The sequence below is a fragment of the Myotis brandtii genome, unplaced genomic scaffold (assembly GCF_000412655.1).
Source record: "Myotis brandtii unplaced genomic scaffold, ASM41265v1 scaffold266, whole genome shotgun sequence".
Classification (NCBI taxonomy): Eukaryota; Metazoa; Chordata; class Mammalia; order Chiroptera; family Vespertilionidae; genus Myotis; species Myotis brandtii.
The window spans coordinates 2,670,996-2,692,868 of NW_005360124.1; the positions used below are offsets into that span (position 1 = coordinate 2,670,996).

Consider the following 21,873-nt stretch of genomic DNA (forward strand, 5'->3'; position numbering starts at 1 on the left):
GATGCAGTCTTGGGGGCATATTTTGAAACTAAAATCTTGCTGTCTCTTTACTGAAGAGTGTGTTGTTCTTTTCCACCCTCAAACTCTATAAGATAAATATATATTTTTTCTGAGTAATTGTTTGCAAGCTCTGGTGTTTTGACCTGCCCTTTTAAATATTTTTATTTTTTCCCCTGATGAGCTCTTGGAGAAGTCCCTTTGGAAAACCTCTCTCTGAGGCGTTGTGACGAGGGTATTGACTAGTGGTCCTGGGTGGGCATGGAGTTTTGTCTGGTCCCCCCTGCCAGGCTGCAGTCACCCTGCTTTTATTTATGGTTTGGAGGAGAGCTTCTGAAATGCACCTCACAGATTCATTGCCGGCCCTGAAATCCATTTACCCTCCGTGCCAACTTTCCCACGGCCCTGAAACGTAGGCGATCAATCAGCTTCTCATTGGAGATCACATATTATGTCACTCGGGGGATTCTTTTCTTTTTCCAAATATGAAGAAATTAATCTGGACAGGGTTTTGAGTGGGAGAAGGAAGAGACGGAATGTGGATGGCACTCTGGCAACCAACATATTTATTCCTAGTTCTCTTTTTCCCCCTCCCTCTCTCTCCCTTCCCTTTGTCCCCCCTCCCCTCTCCTATCTCTGAAGAGCAAACTATCTGGCCAGTGCAGGAAAGACAGCCAGACAGCTAACAACCATGACTGTTGTGAGCAATGGGCGCTGCCGGGAGATGGCAGGAAAGATGTGTGAGATGAAAATGGACAGCAGTGAGCGTGTGAGTTCCAGAGAGGTCAGGCTGTGGGGTGAGGCTGGAAGAGAATTGGGACAAGCATCTGATAAGAAGTAGCAGGACAGAGATACCAGGAAGCTCTGTAGAGAATGACTCGCAGGATAATGAGAATGAACAAACATGTCTGAGAAAAAAATAACCAATGCCTAGCTTTTATCCCTTAACTACAAGTTTTGATATTTTTGTTTACATAGTTTAAAATATTTAGACAATTTCCCAGGAAAATGTACTTATAGTAAGTGGTTCTTTGACTTTGGTTCTTAAATGTCATGAAATATGTTCCTTAGGCTGCACACAATTTTGAAGTATAAATCTGTCTCTAAAGTAAGATGCATTTCAACAGTTAATAGAAGAAAACATTTAAAACTTGTGAAGAATTTGCTGCTAAAGAGCTTTGTCTCTGCCATTAGTAAATCTGAACAAACAACTGAAAACTCATAGTGTTTTATAAAAGTGGTATAAAGATTAACGTATGACTACTGACCAGTGCCAATCTAATGATGAGTGGCATCTGGTTCTGGAAAAAGAGTTGTGTAAAATTCAGCATGTAAGCCTGACGCAGTGGCTCACTGCTTCTAGGAACCGGCAAAGGTCTTCTCACTCATCACCCAGTCCTCTGTTGTATTAAGGACATGAGTGAAGAAACTTTGTGTCATTTTCTCAAGATTACAAATCTGGTTTTGTTGTGGTTGTTGTTGTCTGTTATATTAAGAATTTCTGTGCTCTTATCCATATGTCCTGGAACGTGAACTTTAATGTAAATTAGAAAAAAATTAGGGCTTATAAAATGTTAACTCAGAGAAACTGGGTCCAACTCCTGAGACTCATTCATGAATTTATCAAAAGGATCTTGTTGCAGAACCCAGACAGCTTCCAGCTTGGGTGTGGGCATGCCCTTATACTCTGAGTAGGCAGCGAGGGCACAGTTCTTTGGAAGAACGGTTTCTCCCATTCCTCTCCCTCACTAGCGTGATGCCCGACTTTCAGGTCCTTTGCCCTGACCTGATGAAGATCCCTCCGTGGGTGTTCCCACAGGCTGGCAGAGGTTCAGCCGTCTTGGTTAGCACACACTTTGCAGAGGCATTACTCTTATTTCTTACTAGTGTTTTAAAAAACCACTTTTAATAATATCATGCTCGTGGTTTTTTCCCAACAGTTCAGAAAAGTTTAAAGTGAAAACCATATTTTCTTTCTCCTCCCCATTACATCACCCCAATAAATAACTGTTGTTACCAGTATTTTATATATCCCTCTAGGAATTTTTTTGTTATATAAGCTCCCCCAACATGTGAAAGGCCTTTATCAACAAAAACAAGATAAAATCTATATTATTCTTCACCTTGTTTTCTTTAAAAAAAAAGTATTTTTATTGATTTCAGAGAGGAAGGGAGAGGGAGAGATAGAAACATCAATGATGAGAGAGAATCATTGATCAGCTGTGTCCTGCACGCCCCCACTGGGGATTAAGCCTGCAACTTGAGCATGTGCCCTTGACTGGAATTGAACCCGGGACCCTTCAGTCCATTGGCCAACGTTCTATCCACTGAGCCAAACCGGCTAGGGCTTAAATAATATATTTTTTATTTCAGAGAGGACGGAAGAGGGAAAGATTCTCATCATTGATGAGAATCATTGATTGGCTTCCCCTGCACGCCTCCTATTATTGATTGAGCCTGCAACTTGGGCATGTGCCCTGATAGAATTGAATTGTGACCTCCTGGTTCATAGGTTGACACTCAACCACTAAGCAACACCGGCCAGGTGTTTTCTTAATATTTTTTACATATTTTTGAATATCAGATAGATGATTGGCTTCATTTAAAAAATGGTTTTCTGATAGTTTATTGTATGCATGTATGTAACTTATTTATTAATGGACATCAAAGTTGTTTCTAGTCTTTTGCTGTTATAAACTGTGCAGTAATAAACATGCTTGAATGTACACCCTTGCATCTGGGACATCTGTACTAGAAACTCCTAGAAGTGGAATTGTTGGATTGAAAGGTATAGACATTTTACATTTCCTTACTGATCAATATCCATCCAAACAGCTTACAATAATTTACTCCCACTAATGTTATATGGGAGTGCTTGTTTCCCCCAAATATTGTTGAAAATAGATATAATCCAACTTATGTTTTTCTCTTATTAATTAACAATATTTATTTATTTTATTTTTTATTGCTTAAAGTATTACAAAGGGTATTACATATGTCTCCTTTTTCCCCCCACCCTTGACAATCCCCTGGCCTCCCCTACCCCCCAGTGTCTTATGTCCATTGGTTATGCTTATATGCATGCATACAAGTCCTTCGGTTGATCTCTTACCCCCTTCCCTCCTGCCCCCCAACCCTCCCCAGCCTTCCCGCTGCAGTTTGACAATCTGTTTGAGGCAGCTCTGCCTCTGTATCTATTATTGTTCAAAAGTTTATAATGGTCTCTATTATCCATGAATGTGTGAGATCATGTGGTATTTTTCCTTCATTGACTGGCTTATTTCACTTAGCATAATGCTCTCCAGTTCCATCCATGCTGTTGCAAATGGTAAGAGTTCCTTCTTTTTTACAGCAGCATAGTATTCCATCGTGTAGATGTACCACAGTTTTCTAATCCATTCATCTACTGATGGGCACTTAGGCTGTTTCCAGATCTTAGCTATGGTGAATTGTGCTGCTATGAACATATGGGTGCACATATCCTTTCTGATTGGTGTTTCTGGTTTCTTGGGATATATTCCTAGAAGTGGGATCACAGGGTCAAATGGGAGTTCCATTTCCAGTTTTTTGAGGAAACTCCATACTGTCTTCCATAGTGGCTGCACCAGTCTGCATTCCCACCAGCAGTGCACAAGTGTTCCTTTTTCTCCACATCCTCTCCAGCACTTGTCGTTTGTTGATTTGTTGATGATAGCCATTCTGACAGGTGTGAGATGGTACCTCATTGTTGTTTTGATTTGCATCTCTCGGATGATTAGTGACTTTGAGCATGTTTTCATATGTCTCTTGGCTTTCTGAATGTCCTCTTTTGAAAGGTGTCTATTTAGATCCTTTGCCCATTTTTTGATTGGATTGTTTATCTTCTTTTTGTTAAGTTGTATGAGTTCCCTATAAATTTTGGAGATTAGGCCCTTATCAGATATGACGTTGGCAAATATGTTTTCCCATGCAGTGGGTTTTCTTGTTGTTTTGTTGATGGTTTCTTTTGCTGTGCAGAAGCTTTTTATTTTGATGTAGTCCCATTTGTTCATTTTCTCTTTAGTTTCAAGTGCCCTAGGAGCTGTATCAGTGAAGAAATTGCTTTGGCATATGTCTGAGATTTTGTTGCCTTTGGATTCTTCTAGAATTTTTATGGTTTCCTGTCGTACATTTAAGTCCTTTATCCATTTTGAGTTTATTCTTGTGTATGGTGTAAGTTGGTGGTCTAGTTTCATTTTCTTGCATATATCTGTCCAATTTTCCCAACACCATTTATTGAAGAGACTATCTTGGCTCCATTGTATGTTCTTGCCTCCTTTGTCAAATATTAATTGAGCATATTGGTTCGGGCCGATTTCTGGGCTCTCTATTCTATTCCATTGATCTATATGTCTGTTCTTGTGCCAGTACCAGACAGTTTTGAGAACAGTGGCTTTGTAATATAGCTTGATATCTGGTATTGAGATCCCACCTACTTTGTTCTTTCTCAAGATCGCTGCAGCTATTTGGGGTCTTTTTTTATTCCAGATGAATTTTTGGAGAGTTCGTTCTAGATCTGTGAAATATGCCGTTGGTCCAACTTATTTTTATGGTGAGCTCTTCCTCCTTCCGCACCCCCAGAGTGGCATCAGGAGGCAGGGAAACTTATGTACCATCCTGGCAGTGAGGGCACAGTCTTCTGAGTCTTCCCCTGGTGCAGCTCCTGTGGTTTGGTCTTTGGTTGTGGGCCTCTCTCCCCACTCATCCTTTCTGGATGTAACTAGTCTCGCTGGCCTTTGAGTGCGCACTGGCCTGTGCTGTTGAGGCCTGTGGCTCCTGCCATGGTCTGTCCTGCAGTCTGTAGGTGATGCCCTCTTGTGGTCCCCACTCCAGGTCTCCTCACTGGATTCTGAGACTTCTTTGTCTTGCTCCCCCGACCCCCTGACTCTGTTCAACCAAGTCTAGAGTGCTGAGTGAGGCTGGATTCTTTCTCAGAGCTCCTCATAGCATCTGTAACTTGGTGTCGTCTTCTCTGGATCTCTCCAAGCTCTCCGCTTGCCTTCCTTCCCCAACCCTTACCCGCAACTAATAGTGGCTTTTGTCCTTGGATACTAGGTTAATATTCTAAAGCAATAGCTTTCTTAGGCAGTAACTTGTTTATCAATGATAATGGGAAGAAGTGCTATTATTTACAACAGCAATAACAAGTAAAAACAAATTTATTGTAAATAAACATAACAAGAAATGTTCAAGATCTATACAAATAAAACTATGAGATTTTACTGTGGAGTTACGGTAACACAGATAAAAAAGAGCTTGATAAATGGAGACTTCTCATGTTTCTGGTTAATATGATTAGTCAATTCTTCACAAATTAACACATACATTGAATAAATTTCAAATCAAAATTTTAGTGAGGTTCTTTATGGCATGTAACAAACTGATTTTAAGGCTCATTGGCAAAAGAAAACGTTCAAAGACCAGCCACAATAAATACAGGATAGAGCAAAAGTAGGTTTAAGTTGTGAGTACACAAAACAGTATATTCTTGTATTATTATTTATTAATTATTGTATTTTTCATATGAACAACTGTGGGCATACTTTTGCTCCACCTTTTATGTAAAGAATGATAGGGCCGGCCGGTGTGGCTCAGTGGTTGAGTGTTGACCTATGAACCAGGAGGCCAAGGTTAGATTCTCAGTCAGGGCATGTGCTTGTGTTGCGGGCTCAATTCCCAGAAGGGGGCATTCAGGAGGCAGCTGATGAATGATTCTCTCTCTTCATTGATTTTTCTGTTTATCTCTCTCCCTTCCTCTCTGAAATCAATAAAAAAGTAAAAAAAAAAAAAAAGAACAATAGGATTCTGGTTCTATTAGATAGCAAATGAAGGCCTATGAGTTACTATTATAATTAAAAGAGACCTGGCGATAGACATACACAGTAATTAAGATAGACCCATAAATAGGAAAAAAAATCAGTGGAACAACAAAAAGAATTCCAAATTCAGTCATTATTTGAGAATATGGTTATAACAAAGATTGTAATTCATATCAGAGACAGGAAGGTAGATTATTCAAGGCATGACTTTGGACATTTTTTCCACTGGAGGAAAAAGCTAAGGACATACCTCATACCATACATAAGATTAATTCCAGATGAATTCAAAAGCCCAATATATTTAACAACCCATGGAAATTTTAGGTAAAAATTTAGGAGTACTTTTCATAATTGTGGAGTAGTGCATGACTTCCCAAGGAAAAACTAAAATCCAGAAGCAACAAAGCAAAATGCTAACAAATCTGTGTAAAACTTAAAACTTTTATACCAGAATATTTGGTTTGTTCACTGTACAGAGTAGATTTTCAGTAGATATTTGTTGAATTAATGACTATAAAATGAATTATAAACAAGTTAAAATACAAGCAAAATAATGGGAAGAGCATTTATTAAATATATAACAGGTAGCAATATGTAGTATATATTAAGTGTGATGCTATGAATCCAAAGATAAACAACTCAATAGAGAAATGTGAAAATACACATAGGAGGAATATGTGTTTGTTAGCCATTTATTTTTAAACAGATGCTCAGTATCATTAGTAACAAGGAATGTGCACATGAAACAAGATGTTTGTTTATCATACTGAGAAAATTGTAAACACTGATAATATCCAGTTGATGAGGATGAGAGTGGCCCCGCTAGCGGAAGTGCGTAAATGGGTAAAGCCATTTGAGAGGGAAATTTGGCTGTATCCTTCAAGATTAAAAAGGCCTCTATCTCTTGATCCAACAAGGCAATATCTATGAATCTGTCTAAAGAAAAATTTATTCCAGCACAGGTATATATTTTGCAAGGATGTCCATTGCAACATTGCTCATAACATTGAGAACTGGAAGCAATAAAAAGCCCTGCAATTTTGGTAAAGCTAAATAAATTATGTGGAATAAATGTGGTCATCAAAAGGAACGAGGCAGATGTTTATTTCTGGCACTGAAAGATTTATTAAATATATCATAGAGTTAAAAACAAGTAAAACCACCACATGTGGGATGCTCCATTTATATGAAAACTAGAGGCCTGATGCACAAAATGTGTGCAAGAGTAGGCCTTTGCAGCCGGGGTGGATGCCCGGATCCCCCTCTCACAGCCATGGCGGCTTCCTCGATCCCGTGGCTGCAGCCCCGGCTTCGTCCAGAAGGAAGTCAATCTAATTAGCATATTATGCTTTTATTATTATAGACTAGGGGCTCAGTGCATGAATTTGTGCACTTTGAAAGGAACTGTGGGCCGTGAGGCTGTGGTGGGCACAGGGGTGGGTCTCGGCCCATCCTCCATGCCCCCGCCTGGCCCTTCCTGCCATGGCCCCCGGTCCCACTGCTGCCACTCCCACGTGCTGATGGTGCCAGCCCTGCTCACACACGCTGATGGCGTGGTGCGATTGGGGCCAGTGCCAGAAGCGGGTGTGAGTGGTGGCTGCTGCCCCTATTGCCCCTCAGGAGCAGGGGGAGGTGGAGAAGCCCATAGGCACAATCGGGGCCGGCAGTCGCTACTTGTACCTGCTGATGGTGCCAAGCGATCGGGACTGGCGCTGGGCGCTGGCTGCGGGTGCGAGTGGGGCTGGCACTGATAGCAGGTGCGAGAGCCGAGCAGGACTGCGGCGCGTGGGAGCAAAGAATTTTCAGTAACCACCAGAGGCTTGCCTCGATGACAGTGACCGACACCCTGCCTTGGTCTGGCACCCCCGCTCACCTGCTCCACCATCCTGCCGCAGCCGACGCCCACCATGTTCCGCACACGTCATAGTGACTGGTTGTTCAGTTGCTCTGGTTGTTCCTCTGTTCGCTGTATTTGCATATTAGCCTTTATTATATAGAATAAACTTTATATGAATCTAAGAGTGCCTAGAAGAAGGGCTGCTAAAATGTGTAGTAACTGTGGTTACTCCTGGGGAAGAAAGTGGGTTAGAGGAAAGCAAGGGTTTCACATGTTATATATAGTTATAGTTTACTCAGGTATTTTACAATGAGAATATTTTCATATATTACTTGGTAATAAAAAAGAGAATACAAAAGGAGAGAAGGTTTTATGCAAAAATCAAGGAAGAAAGAAAGAGGAAAGGAAAAAAAGGAATCAGAGTGCATTATGCATCAAGCACGTGCTGTAAACACAGAGACCTAGATGAGAGAAAGCCGCTTACTCATCCAAAGAGGCTCTCTGCTTAATCCTGGCTGGTGCCTGACTAGCCCAGCAGGGAGCTTAAGACCTTCCTGCTCTAGTTACCAAGCACCCTGAAGGCATAGGGGTGCTTGGAAATGGCTTCGGTGCGCAAATCAGGGTGGCTAGGACCTCCACCCTCTGCATGATGTCATGGCTCCCCTTGGCCATAGAGCAACGTTGAGTCACATTGCTGGCTGATGTCTGTAGTGTTCCCTCCTTCAAGTTATGATGGATCTTCCCCGAAGCCTGTAATTCCTGTCTCTGATGGTAATATTTGTGGAGCTTCATGTTTACGTGGCATTTCTTAACTGTGGAGCTGAGTGATTTTGTCCATGCGAACATGTCTTCTGTCGCACAGAGAGTACCAGGAGCATAGGTTTTGCTCTGGTGTAAGGACCAGGAGAAAAGCCACAGGTCCCATGTTCCTGAGGCCAGTTTGGATGCCTGACTCCCAACTCTGTTCTTCCAATCATTCCCCTTGCTGAGTATATTCGTTTCCTAAGGCTGCCATCGGGGTGGGGGCTGAAAGAATTGAAATGTGTTCTCTCACAGTTCTGGAGGCTAAAGGTTTGAAATCAAGGTGTCAGCAGAGCCATACTCCCTCTGAAATCTCTAGGGCAAGCATGAATCTAAGAGTGCCTCGAAGAAGGGCTGCTAAAATGTGAAGTAACTGTGGTTACTCCTGGGGAAGAGAGTGGGTTAGAGGAAAGCAAGGGTCTCACATGTTATATATAGTTATAGTTTACTAAAGACTAACAAACTCAAAGGCTAACACAGGCCAAATAAATGAGTCATGTGGCCCGCGGACTGTTGAGTTTGACATGCTTGCTCTAGGGGACAGTCCTTGCATCTTCTAGCTGTTTCTTTCTTGGTCAAATCATTCTGTTGTTATAAATTGTTTACATCTTTGTGGAGAGAAAATCCACTGGAATCAAATCACATTCTCTAGTCCTATTTCTACCTCCTTATTTTAAAGCAAACACCTTAATGTAGCATCTTGCACCTATTAATTTTCTTTAAAAATTTTATTTGAGATATAATTCACATATAACATATTAGTTTTATGTGTACAACATGGTGAATTGATATTTGCATATATTAGATGATCTTTACAATAAGTCTAGTTAACATCCATACCATACATAGTTACACAATATTTTTCTTGTGATGAAAACTTTTAAGATCTATTCTCTTAGCAACTTTCAAATGTGCAATACAGTATTGTTAACTGTAGCCACTGTGCTTGCATTACATTACGTTCCCATGACTTATTTATTTTGTAACTGGAAGTTTTTACCTTTCGGCCCCCTTCACCCAATTTGCCTACCCCACTCCTGCCTCTGGCAACCACCAATCTGTTTTCTGTATCTATGAGCTTGTTTATTTGTTTTGAGTGAGATTTAAGCGAGCTATGTGAGTTCATACTGTATTTGTCTCTCTCTGACTTATTTCACTTAGCGTAATGTCCTTAAGGCTCCTTACAGAGACACTTTGCTGGTTCCTACTCTGGGTCCTTGGTTCCATCATTATCCTCATTTTACAGATGAGGAAATGGAAGCAGAGAATTTCTGTTTGGCCACAGCAATTTGTCCAAATGGTGAACTTGAGATTAGGCGTGTTGGACAGCAGAGTCCCTGTTAGAGCTTTTCCTGAACAGCAGAGGCAGGCACAGCACTCGGAGAATAAGAATCAGTGAGGCAGCTGCTCAGCATGCCAGTGTCCCCCCCACCCCCAGGGAGTTCTTAGAGGGTGACTTCACTCAGCGCCCGCACGTGTGGGCGCATGGTGAGCTGTGTGTGTGACTAAAGCATAAGACAGAACCATAACAGGAGGTGGATGAATTAAATACAATTTTTAAAAAACCATTTCTGCTTTGAAAGTAGAGGCAACACAGTGCCAGCAGCATCTTGGAGGCTGTTGGTTGTCATTCAGTAAAAGAGTGATGGGGGATTATTACTGCTGTTGATGCCGATGATAGTAGCAGTTGTCGCTGAACGATGACAATCATTTCCAAGTGGGAGAGCAGTCCTTATGAGAGCAGTTCTCTGTGGCTGGTTCATTTGAACACATCCCAAGAGCTACAGGTCATTGAATGAGTGAGGAGTGTCTGTCCTTTTGTTGTCCAAGTGTCCTTTTGCACATGTGCAGAAAGAGTTTGTATGCCTGAGCAGTTTCATCAGTGAAGACATGGTGGTGTGTTCCTCGTTTCTCATGCTGAAGTCCCCAGAAAGGCATGGGAGGGACACCGTTCATTCAGTGAGGAATCAAAAGGTGTCAGTTGTCGGTAAAAAGCCAGGAGCCCTGATGCCTACTTGGGGTCCTTTGGAAAGTTAGCTTCTTTGCAGGGTGTTCGTGGTCCTCTTCTGCAACACCAGACCCTTTGCAGTGTTTCTGCAGAGTCTGAAAGCCTGACAAATGGGTCACTTTTTTTTTTAAATAGAGTTCCAGATGAGGGAGGACCGAGAGAGAGAGAGAGAGAGAGAGAGAGAGAGAGAGAGAGAGAGATTGAGATTCCAGGTATAGGAATTGCCTAACATCTGCCAGAGCCCCAGGCTCTATGTTTCAACTACTGTTTAAAGGAGTTCGGGGACATTTGTCATAGCTGTTGGCCAGAATGTATATGAGAGAGATTGTGATTTTATATGTCTATTTCTGAAATTGGTTTTTGTCTATAGTTATTTACAGTGATTGGGGGAAGACCTCCACATTTAATAAAAGCTGCTAAGTAATATTTTATTTGCAAAAAATGTCCTAATTGTTTCTACAAAGACTTGAGGATGTTTGTTGGTTAATAATAGAAAGTTTTTTATTTTTTTTCATTTTTGCCTGGGAGTCTGTTCACCTAATCCTTTGGCATCCCCACCCCCATTTCTGGGCAAGTTCTCAAAGTGCAGATGAGAAAGCCTGTCTCTGCTTTACAAATGTCTGTTCTTCTCCCTGTGTTCTCACTGGTAACAAACTACCCAAATGATTATACCCCAGGATCTGCTGATGCAGAACAGGGCCCCTGAGCTGCCCTATGGAGACACTTGGCCTCCTCAGCCCTGGCTGGCAGGTAAGGGAGGGCTGTTAGGAAGAACCCCTGCCATTCTCTGTGCAATTATGTGCTCCTGGCATTTTTAAGTGGATTTTTTCCTTCTTTGCTACTCGGCGGTATTCTAATTTTTGGCACTTACATAGCTGAGTAAAATGTTTTTCAGCTGTGGAGTTGTTGAATTGAATTTGGTCTTTTCCATCCCCTCCCTCCCATTTCCCACCCCCACTTTCCTTCTCGTCTTCAGATAGGAGTGTTGGTCCCCACAAAACAAAAGCTCACATTTAAATAGTGTGGCCTGTGCCTGTGAGTGTATCACTAGTACCTTGTATTACTATCTGCTACCATCACATCCTAGACCAGTGATGGCGAACCTTTTGAGCTCGGCATGTCAGCATTTTGAAAAACCCTAACTTAACTCTGGTGCCGTGTCACATATAGAAATTTTTTGATATTTGCAACCATAATAAAACAAAGACTTATATTTTTGATATTTATTTTATATATTTAAATGCCATTTAACAAAGAAAAATCAACCAAAAAATGAGTTTGCGTGTCACCTCTGATACGCGTGTCATAGGTTTGCCATCACTGTCCTAGAGAATGGAGGGAGAGGTCAGGAACTTAGTGACTTTTTATGTATGACTTAGCAACAGCATATATGAAAAGATTTAAGAATGTCTATTGTAAACTCAGAGTGAATTAATATTGAGATGAGGCTGCTTGGGGGAAGCAACAATTATGTTCAAAGTGATGCTGGTGATGGTCCCCTCACCTGAGCAGATGTGGCAACCCCTGGGACCCCATGCTCCAGGAAACACAGAGTAGACAGGAATAAACCCAGGTCATTCAAAACTACTTCATCTGAGGAACAGTTAAAAGAACGGGGGCTGTTTATTTTAGAGAAGACTCGGAAGGACCATAGCACTCTCTTCAAATGATGGAAGGGCTCTGTGTGTAGGAGAAACATTAGACCATGTGGAGCTTTAGGTCCTGGAACGAGGATGACTGGGTGGAAGGACTTACTGCCATCAGGGGTTCTCAAAGATGGTTGCCTGGGGTGCTGCCTGTGAGCCTCCCAGCTGATCCCTTGGAATGAGTGTGAGTCCTGATTTGTATCTAATGAACTCAGATAACTATGAAAGCCAGCCCAGGGCATGATAAACAGATATGCTGACTAGGTAGGAGAAAAGAATGACAGCTCTAGTATGGTACCATCTTCTGTGGTCCTACTTTCCCCAATTTACCTTAAGTTCGCTTTCATTTTTCTGCTTTCTCTAAGATATTTTCCCATATCCGCTGACTCAACAGTTCAAATTTTGGGAGGTTGTGTTATAGAAATAAAAATACAAGTATTTAATGATATGTGCACAATTATATAAATATACCCTTGTGCATATGTTCTTTTATAAATATACTAGAGGCCCCGTGCACAAAAAGTTGTGCACTCGGGGGGGGGGGGGGCCCCTCAGCCCGGCCTGTGCCCTCTTGCCGTCTGGGACCCCTCAGGAGATAACGACCTGCTGGCTTAGGCCTGCTCCTGGGTGGCAGAGGGCAGGCCCAATCCCTAGGTCTTCTGTGGTCCTACTTTCCCCAATTTACCTTAAGTTCGCTTTCATTTTTCTGCTTTCTCTAAGATATTTTCCCATATCTGCTGACTCAACAGTTCAAATTTTGGGAGGCTGTGTTATAGAAATAAAAATACAAGTATTTAATGATATGTGCACGATTATATAAATACATAAACCCCTGTGAATATGTTCTTTTAAAAATATACTAGAGACCCCGGGCCCAGCCTGTGCCCTCTCACAGTTCAGGACCCCTCTGGGGATGTCCGCCTGCTGCTCCCACCACCTCCACTGGAGCCCGGCTTTTGGCTGAGCTATGCTCCCCCTGTGGGAGCGCACTGACTACCAGGGTGCAGCTCCTGCATTAAACGTCTGCCCCCTGGTTGTCTGTGTGTGTCATAGCGACTGGTCATTCTGTTGTTTGGTTGATTTGCATATTAGCCTTTTATTATATAGGATATAACACTTTAAATATGTAAAAATATAAAAAATATACATATATCTTTTTATAAATATATATATGTGTATATATTGTTTGAATTGAAAAAATATGGAAATAACCTGAATGATGATAAAAGAGAAGAGTGGAAGTAGTGGAGTAAATTCTGGTCTCTCCATAGTGTGATTATGCAGTTATTATAGATCTATATCTACCATCCTGGAGGGGAGGGGAAAACATAGAATTAAGTGAGAAAAGCAAGAGAAACATCTGTAGTATGATCTTGTTTTGTGAGACTAAATTATAAAAAAAACTCTCACATATGTAATCATGTTCGCATATATTTGGGCGAAGGTGTAAAAGGGGTGGGAGAATGTAGATGAAGTTATTAACAGTGGTGGAGAGTTTGAGGTGGGTGGGGACCTGAGTGACGGAAAGTGAAAGGGGTTGGCTTATCTATCCATCACCATCCATCCATCCATCCATCCATCCATCCATCCATCCATCATCTTCATTGGTTGGGCTTAATCATGGATTAATTTTGAGGACTTTAATGAAAGGAAGGAAGGAGAAAACTTTCTTAGTTATTTCCATTTTTTGCTCTGTTGTTCTTATAAAAACTCTTGATCTTTCTGTTAAGGACAATCCATGGGTTTTATAATAAAATAATCATTAGTTTTAATTCTTTAGAGCAGTGGTTCTCAATCTTCTGGCCCTTTAAATACAGTTCCTCATGTTGTGACCCAACCATAAAATTATTTTGGTTGCTACTTCATAACTGTAATGTTGCTACTGTTATGAATCGTAATGTAAATATCTGATATGCAAGATGGTCTTAGGCAACCCCTGTGAAAGGGTCGTTCGACCGCCAAAGGGGTCGAGACCCACAGATTGAGAACCACTGCTTTAGAGTGATTGTTTAAACAGTTTAAAAGAAATCTTGGGAATGTGTAAAGATAAAATATTTTAAGTCAAAACAGAATTTCTAGATATCATGAAAGATGAATGATTTAAGAATCAGTTGTATTTTCTTCTTTGTTTTGTTGCTGTATAGGAGGTGCTCATTTTCTCCTCATGTTCCAGAAAATGTTTCCTTTCTTAAATCTAGGGAACACAGGGTTGCGTTAGGAGCACCCAACTCAGAAGTTTGCTAGTTCCCAGTGGGGAAGGAGAACATTGAATGGAGAGCTCTAACATAAGTGTGTGTGCATGTGTGTGTGTGTATTTTATTAAACCTCACCTGAGGATATTTTTCCCATTGATTTTTAGAAAGAGTGGAAGGGAGAGAGGGGTGAGAGAGAAAAAAAATCCATAGATGTGAGAGAGACACATCAATGGGTTGTCTCTTGCACATGCCCCAACCAGGGCCAGGTATTGAACCTGCAACCCAGGTACATGCCCTTGACTGGGAATTGAACCTGTGACCCTTTGGTGTGCAGGCCAGTGCTCTAACCATTTAGCATACTGGCCAGGGCAATGTGTGTGTATATTTTTAATTTGTTTCTCTCTGCTGAGATAGCCAGAAAGATACTGCTGTATTCCTGTCTGGCAGATGCTTTCTTTCTAATTATTTTTAAGATTTATTTTCCCTTTTAAACTATCTTCATTATACATTCATATTTGATGCTAATAGTCCTTTCTACATAAAGAATTTGCCTGCATACAGAAGAGCCCCAGACATTGTAGAGTTGGTTGTTGATTTAACCCCTGCTTATAATGAGAGGATTTGGGGGAGAATGGATGCTATTTCATTGATGTAGACTCAGAGCTGATGCCAAGTAGCCACTCTGAGACAAAAGCGAGACATGAGTGGGAATGTCAGATCTGCAGAAATAGAAATACTAACCATCACATGCATCTTACTGTACTTGTGTGTATTTATTAGGTTAACATTGCCAGTCAACGGTGGTCTTATAATTAAAAGTATCAGAAATTCCATAGAATCCCCTTCGCTGGTCATTGAGTTCTGGGTATTTAATGCAATTAGAACATTCCAGAATCATGGATATCAACCAGAATTTCAGTCTGCTTAGTACTTATCTTGATTCAGACAAATCAGGAAGTTAAAAAAGTATTTTCATACAAGCGACTGCCTCATAGATAGATAACACTAAACTATTATGAAAAATATACTAAGAAGGATCTGTGCATGGCTGATTCCATTTTAAAAATCTCAGTTTTATTTCAAAGGCACCATCGCTTTGGGAAAACTAGTCATGTGCAGTGACATCTTTCTACCTCACAGGCTTGGCCAAAAACCTGAGCAGTGCTTATGGGCAATTTCTCACAAGGGTGTGGGGAGAGTCAGAAATGTTCTCTGAAGCTTTGACCCAGAGAGAATGAAGGAGGGGAGGGGCGCTGTGAAGCAGAAAGATGTGCTAGGGACTAGAGTGCTACGGGAGAAGTTAAGATCACATCTATGACCACCCCTGCATTCGGTTTGGGCATCCTGTGGAGTTTTGAGTTTGGTTGTCACTATGGCCTTGTTTTCTTGGGTATGATACCTGCTTCATCCAGAAAATCACCCTCTCCCCTACCCCATCCCCAGGCTGGGCTGCAAGGCCTCACGGCTGACTTTCCTATGAATGTTTGAGTCCATGGTGTTTTGCTGCTTTTCTCATGCCTTTTTTTTTTTTATGATGTTTCAGCTCATCCACCATACACCATGTGCTTTAGAGTGAAATTCTACCCACATGAACCCCTGAAGATTAAAGAAGAGCTCACAAGGTATTTTTCATTTGTTTTATGTTTAACATAACCCTCCCCCCCTGGCCTCCTACAAACCATCCAGGTCCTCCGAGTCTTCCAGGCTGGAGGTGCCAACAATGTGGGCGCTCAGCTCGGCATCCTGGCTTGGAATGTTTCTCTTGCACTTAATTGTCTCAGGATTTTTCAAACACTTGTCATGGGGAGTGTAATTAAGTGCACAGAAAAGCAGCGGTTATAAGGAGGAGGTACTCCCTGCAAACATCTGACAGTAGGGTGCTAAAAATAGATAGAAGATGACGGTCTTTAGGATATGGGCAAATTCATAGTGAGTGAAGCCCCGAGGGCCTATCTTCTGGATCTCAGCTTTTCTGGGAGGGAAGAGACCACTTGATAGAACGGACTGTTTGTCATCCTGCATTCCGCTCACTAAATGACTGACGTTGGGGCCAGCTTCCCTCTCCTTGTAGACTCTTCTCAGCCCAACTCTCTGAATATTCCGATTCTCAGGCCTCCCCGGTGCTGAGGCCACATTCTGGGGGTTTTGCTTCCGTGAACAGCCTGGGCCAGTACAGCTGCTCAGGTCCCAGAGGGGCCTATTCAGTGGAGGGGGAAGAGCCATTCTGTGTTAAGTTCTTGATGAGGCTCTGATTTGGTGACCGCAGAAATCACTCTGCATAATTATCTCTCAAAATAACCTCCGCAGGTACGAATGCAACTGAGAAACAAGTGCCCTTTGCTGATCCTCATTTGCAGGGGATGTGCTGGGTTCTTGGATATTTAGCTTTCTCATTACCGGCGAATGTCTGGTAGAGCTTGACCATAGTGGCACTGAGGGCGCAGATGGGTTCTTCTCTATTATGAACTAGGACACAGTCATTCAGGGAGGGTTGTGCTTGGGGGCGGGGGCAGGGACAGGTGTAGAGAGGAGAAATACATAGGTAATGGACATTATAAGTGGTGGTTCGGATTTTGCAATCTGACCTGCTGTGTGTGTGTGTGTTTTTTTTTAATTGAGGTAAAATTCATATAACAAATGAATTTCACCATTTCAAAGTGTACAATTCATTGGCATTAAGCACATTCACAATGTTAGGCAACCATCACCACTGGAGAGTTCCAGGACATTTTCTCACCACCCCAAAGGAAACACTGTACCTACTAGCAGCCAATACTCAGTCTCCTCTCTTCCAGCCCCTGGGAACCACTAATCTACTTGCTGTCTCTATGGATTTACCTGTTCTAGACATTTCATGTAAATGGACTCATGCCATATTTTGCCTGCTCATGGCTCAAAAATTTATTCATTTATTTGGTAAGTTCTTCAGTTCCCACTCTTTCTATAGCCCAGGGAACAGGAGCTTCTGAGCTGAGAGAGAGAGAGAGAGAGAGAGAGAGAGAGAGAGAGAGAGGGAGAGAGAGAGAGAGGCTTGTCCTGCTCTCTGGGCTCTCAGGGGGGTGCTAACAGTATAATCAGGAAGAACCACCAGGGGCCCAAATGGCTCACTTTTGTCATTTATGTTCTCTATAATCTTGTGTGGAGGACAAAAATTGATAGTGTCATAATAGAAATTAACAATAGATCTTTTGTGGTTGAGAAAAGTCCTGTTTGAAAGTAAAAGAGAATAAAGTTTTAGCTAATAACTTGAGTTAAATCCCTCTCAATTAAATTTGCTAGCATTCACAGGCATTTGCTTGAACAGCTAAAGTCTGAGTAATGGAAAATTGTGAACATTTTTATGTCTCTGAAGGAAATTAAGATGATGCTCAGTCCTTGAGCAGTGGAGATGAGCTTTTCTTAGTCATTATGGTCCTTAGTATTCAAAATGAATCTAAAAACTGTGCAATGCCCAGGCGCTTATGGTTTAAACCCTATCTTGAAAGAGTTTAGGTTTTCTTGTTTGAGAAATTATTTTATTGTAAGATTAATCTAAAATTTAAGATGAATTTAATATAGGAGAAGTTAAGATCACATTTATGACCATGCTTAGGGGTAAAGAAACATTGGGGAAAAGGGCAGATTTAAAAGAGGAAAACCACACAAATACTCACACAAAAGATTTTTGAAATCATTTTTCATTCTCTAACTCTCCATTTATGCTGTCATCTTTTTTTTGGTAAATGCTGTATACGATTAGATATCATCAAAGTATATTGGTTTTAATGTTTTAGTCAGAACCATGTTTAAATTCAGGCCAGGGAGAGAAGCAATGTCATTAATGGTGGCACAATAATAGAGGACCAGATCCTTTGGGTGCATAATCCTTTCATTCTGCAGATGTGATGCTAAAGGAAGAGGCATCATCATTATTATTTTAGTGGTTATTGTATTTAAACAATGAGCACCTGAGCCTGAAGCCATTTTGAAGGCTCAGTGGATTATGTCGAATCCACAGTAATCCATGATTATCTCTGGAGATGACAGATAGGAGTCAGCACCCAGGCTCCGATGTTGTGAAAGCTGATTTTTCCTTTCTCGGGAAGCTTTTGTCCAACTGGATTCCTAATTTACAGGATTAGAACCCAGACCTCTCATTCATCAGGAAATAGTTATTGGAAACTCTTTTTTACGCTAAACTTATCACACAAAGTGGCAAGGAATGCTTTCTGTTCAATGCATACGTTTAGCAGGTAGAAAAGAAACTTATGGCAGTTGCCCTGGTAGTCCACCTTCTTTTTTAAAAGAGGAAAGATTTGATCAATTTCTAGTACTTTGCGACCTTGCGGAGTGAGGTCTCACACCAGCAGCATCACCTGGGAACTGGGACCCAGCAGTCTTTATTTTCATAGCCCTGCAATATGTCAACATTTGAGAATCACTATTCTAAGGCAATTTGGATTTTCAAAAGTATTCATTTCTTTTGGCAAATATTACAGTGTACACTTAAATGGGTTTGATATGATCACAACCTTGTGCCACCATCACCACAATCTAATTCCAGAGTATTTTTATCACCCCAGTAGGAAACCCCATAGCCCAGCAGTCATTCCCTGGCAGCCACTAATCCACTTTCTGCCTCTAAAGATTTGCCTATTCAAGACATTTCATATAAATAGAATCATAATATGTAGTATTCTGTGACTGGCTTCTTTGCACTTAGTGTCATATTTCCAAGGTTCATCCCTGTTGTGCATGAATCAGTACTTCATTCCTTATGTGGTTGAATCATATCCCATTGCATTCTCGTGTCGTTTACCTTTTCATCAGTTGATGGGCATTGGGTTTTCCCACTTTTTAGCTACTCTGAATAATGCTGGTGTGTCCCTCTCCCCTGGCTGAATTGGGCACAAGTGTATTTTTTTTTTCTGTTTGGTGCCCCAGTAATTTTAAAAACAGAATTTGTTGCAACGTTTAAAATTCAAAGGGTTTTACTTTTTCAGTGAAAGAAATTCTAAACCTAAAGGAAGGTCTAAAGAGTGTATGATGAGCCATGGTTTTGAGGGCTAGTCCCAGACGCAATGTCTCCTCAAGGGAATGAGATAATGCCCCCGGGGAATAGCAGTTTATTTTATACACTAGAATCAAAGGAGAAGACATAGGAAAGGTTTGCATGAAATCCAACGGTTGCAGATGGAGGAGGCAGAAGGAAGCAAAGCAGGGAAATCTCTAGGATGGATAAAAAGTAAAACGGAGGGATACATGTTTCCTTTACATGGTGGGTGCAGGACAGTTCACCTTTAGCCTACATAATTTACAGAGGTATGTGGGTAAAGAGAATAATGAGGAATGTTGGCCTTGTTTCACCCCTCACCAGTGTTTACCTCTGGAGTTCTGGAGAAGAGATCACTCTGACATTTTAAGTATGTTATTCTAGATGCGCAAAAACAATGGATCAAGGTAGAGCCTAATTTACCACATAGGCCTTGGAATGTGATCTCCCCCATAACCCGTTCAGTTAGGAATTTCTTATGATCGGAACACCTCGTGTGGTCACTTTCAGTTACTGAGTTGTCATGCTTGCCAAGGGAGCCCCTTTGGTTCACAATTTCTAAATCCATCTCCTGATTTCCTGAAAAGCTGGATGCATTTGGCCCGTTTTCTATGCAGTAGCATCAGGCTGGAACTGTGTGGCGGCTGACCCCTTCATGGGGCCAGCGCTCTCCATTCTGCTTCCCTGGCCCCCTTATGCCAGCTCCTTTCAGTCCTTATCAGGTTTGCCTGGCTCTGCAGGCATCTGAGTTTGCTGTCCCTGCAGAGGGGAGAGGACACTAAATAGGTGACAGCTCCAGTTATGAATTAATTTGCTTTCTGGACTCATAACAAAGTCATCTTGAGATTGATTGCTGTTGAGTCTGTGTCCTGGAGACCGGTTCCCGTGTACTGAGTTCATCCATTTCCTGACTTTCACACAGAACGTGGGAAGCATGTGCCGGTGGGTGTCACCCTGTGGGACCTCCTGCCAGGAACAGTGGCTGCTGGCCCTCTGGCTTTCCTTGGTCCTTCTCATGTCTCTTGGAAAAGGGCCAGCCCCCCCAGCTTTGGAAGCTGCCACAGATACTGGGCTGTTCTCTGGATTCCGAGGGCCCCTCCGTTTTCTGCGCTGGCCCCCCAAGGGGCAGGCATGTCTCAGCCACTCCTGGAGCTGCGGAGGGTGCTGCTGATACAGGTGGATAGAACATGAGCAATCACTGACACTTAGGGGGACTCTTTCCTTTGTATTGCAGGTACCTTTTGTACCTGCAAATTAAGAGAGATATTTTCCACGGTCGACTACTCTGCTCCTTCTCAGATGCTGCCTACCTGGGTGCATGCATCATTCAAGGTAAGTTGAACTGGACTATAGAGATTCGGCTGCACAGAGGTCCCCCTCACCGCCCCTCCCCCCCCGTGCCTGTCCTGCTGGTGTCCATGGTTTGAGTCCAGGCAGGGCTGGGTACTTGGCACCAGAGCCCCTGGTTATCTTTCCTCTCAAGCCAGCAGGGTCTGGTGGAAGGCTGGGCTATGGTGGTCACAGGGGCCTCTGCAAAAACAAAGGGTCCTCAAGGCCCATGGCAGAGCTCAGAATGTGGGACTTGATGAGAAGCCCTGAAGGATTGTGGGTGTTCTATGCTCAGAGTGCCAAGTGCTGACCACCCGCTGAAGGGCTGAATGGGTACACTGAGGAGAAACTGTGTCCAGGAAGGTAGATGTAAATTCAAACATTGGAGTGAAATGTCAGAACATATATACATATATGTATGTATGTATTCATTCATTCATATGGGTACACGTACACTGTATCTAATTCTTCAGCTTCTCCAGCCACGTAGGGTGGTGAGGGGAGGCCAGGCCCACAGTCTATTGTATGACTCAGGTGTTCTGTTCCCCTGGGCCAGTCGGGAGGCAGCTGGTGGCAGGGGATGTTCAGAAGGACTCAGGTGATCCAGCCATTTGTAGCATGAATGCTAATGACATGTTTATCTGAGAAGGGAAGGGAGGGAGGGGAGAGAGACAGGGACCGAGTGAGCATGTCACCCTTATAAAGGGACTGGAACAATACGTGGATCCTGACAGTCATCTGCTGATCACAATTCCAAGCTCCATACACAGTTGGAGAGAGAGACCTATCCTTCTCCCGAGGTTGTGATAGGCAGAGCTGTCCCTGAGGGGTGCTCTGTGCTGGGAAATGATCTTGTGAGGTGTGTGCCCTCTGGGAATTCTAAAGGATGCGTCTGTGCTGATGCTCCCCTTCCCCGGGGGGCAAACTAGTGATGCTCAGCAGATTTTGGCAGAGGTGTTGACACCCGTGGGGATAGTCACATTTAAAGTCAGGCCGAAACCGGTTTGGCTCAGTGGATAGAGCGTCGGCCTGCGGACTGAAAGGTCCCAGGTTCGATTCCGGTCAAGGGCATGTCCCTGGGTTGCGGGCACATCCCCAGTAGGAGATGTGCAGGAGGCAGCTGATCAATGTTTCTCTCTCATCGATGTTTCTAACTATCTCTCTCCCTTCCTCTCTGTAAAAAATCAATAA

At 42.4% G+C, this 21,873-nt stretch overlaps 1 protein-coding gene across 1 annotated transcript in view; it reads left to right on the forward strand.

Moving 5' to 3' along the window:
• FRMD3 (FERM domain containing 3) overlaps window positions 1–21,873 on the forward strand; it is a 273,161-nt gene that overhangs the window by 139,385 nt on the left and 111,903 nt on the right. The window contains 2 exon segments of the mRNA XM_005868284.2: window positions 15,865–15,943; window positions 20,588–20,685. Coding sequence (XP_005868346.2) covers window positions 15,865–15,943; window positions 20,588–20,685 — 177 coding nt within the window.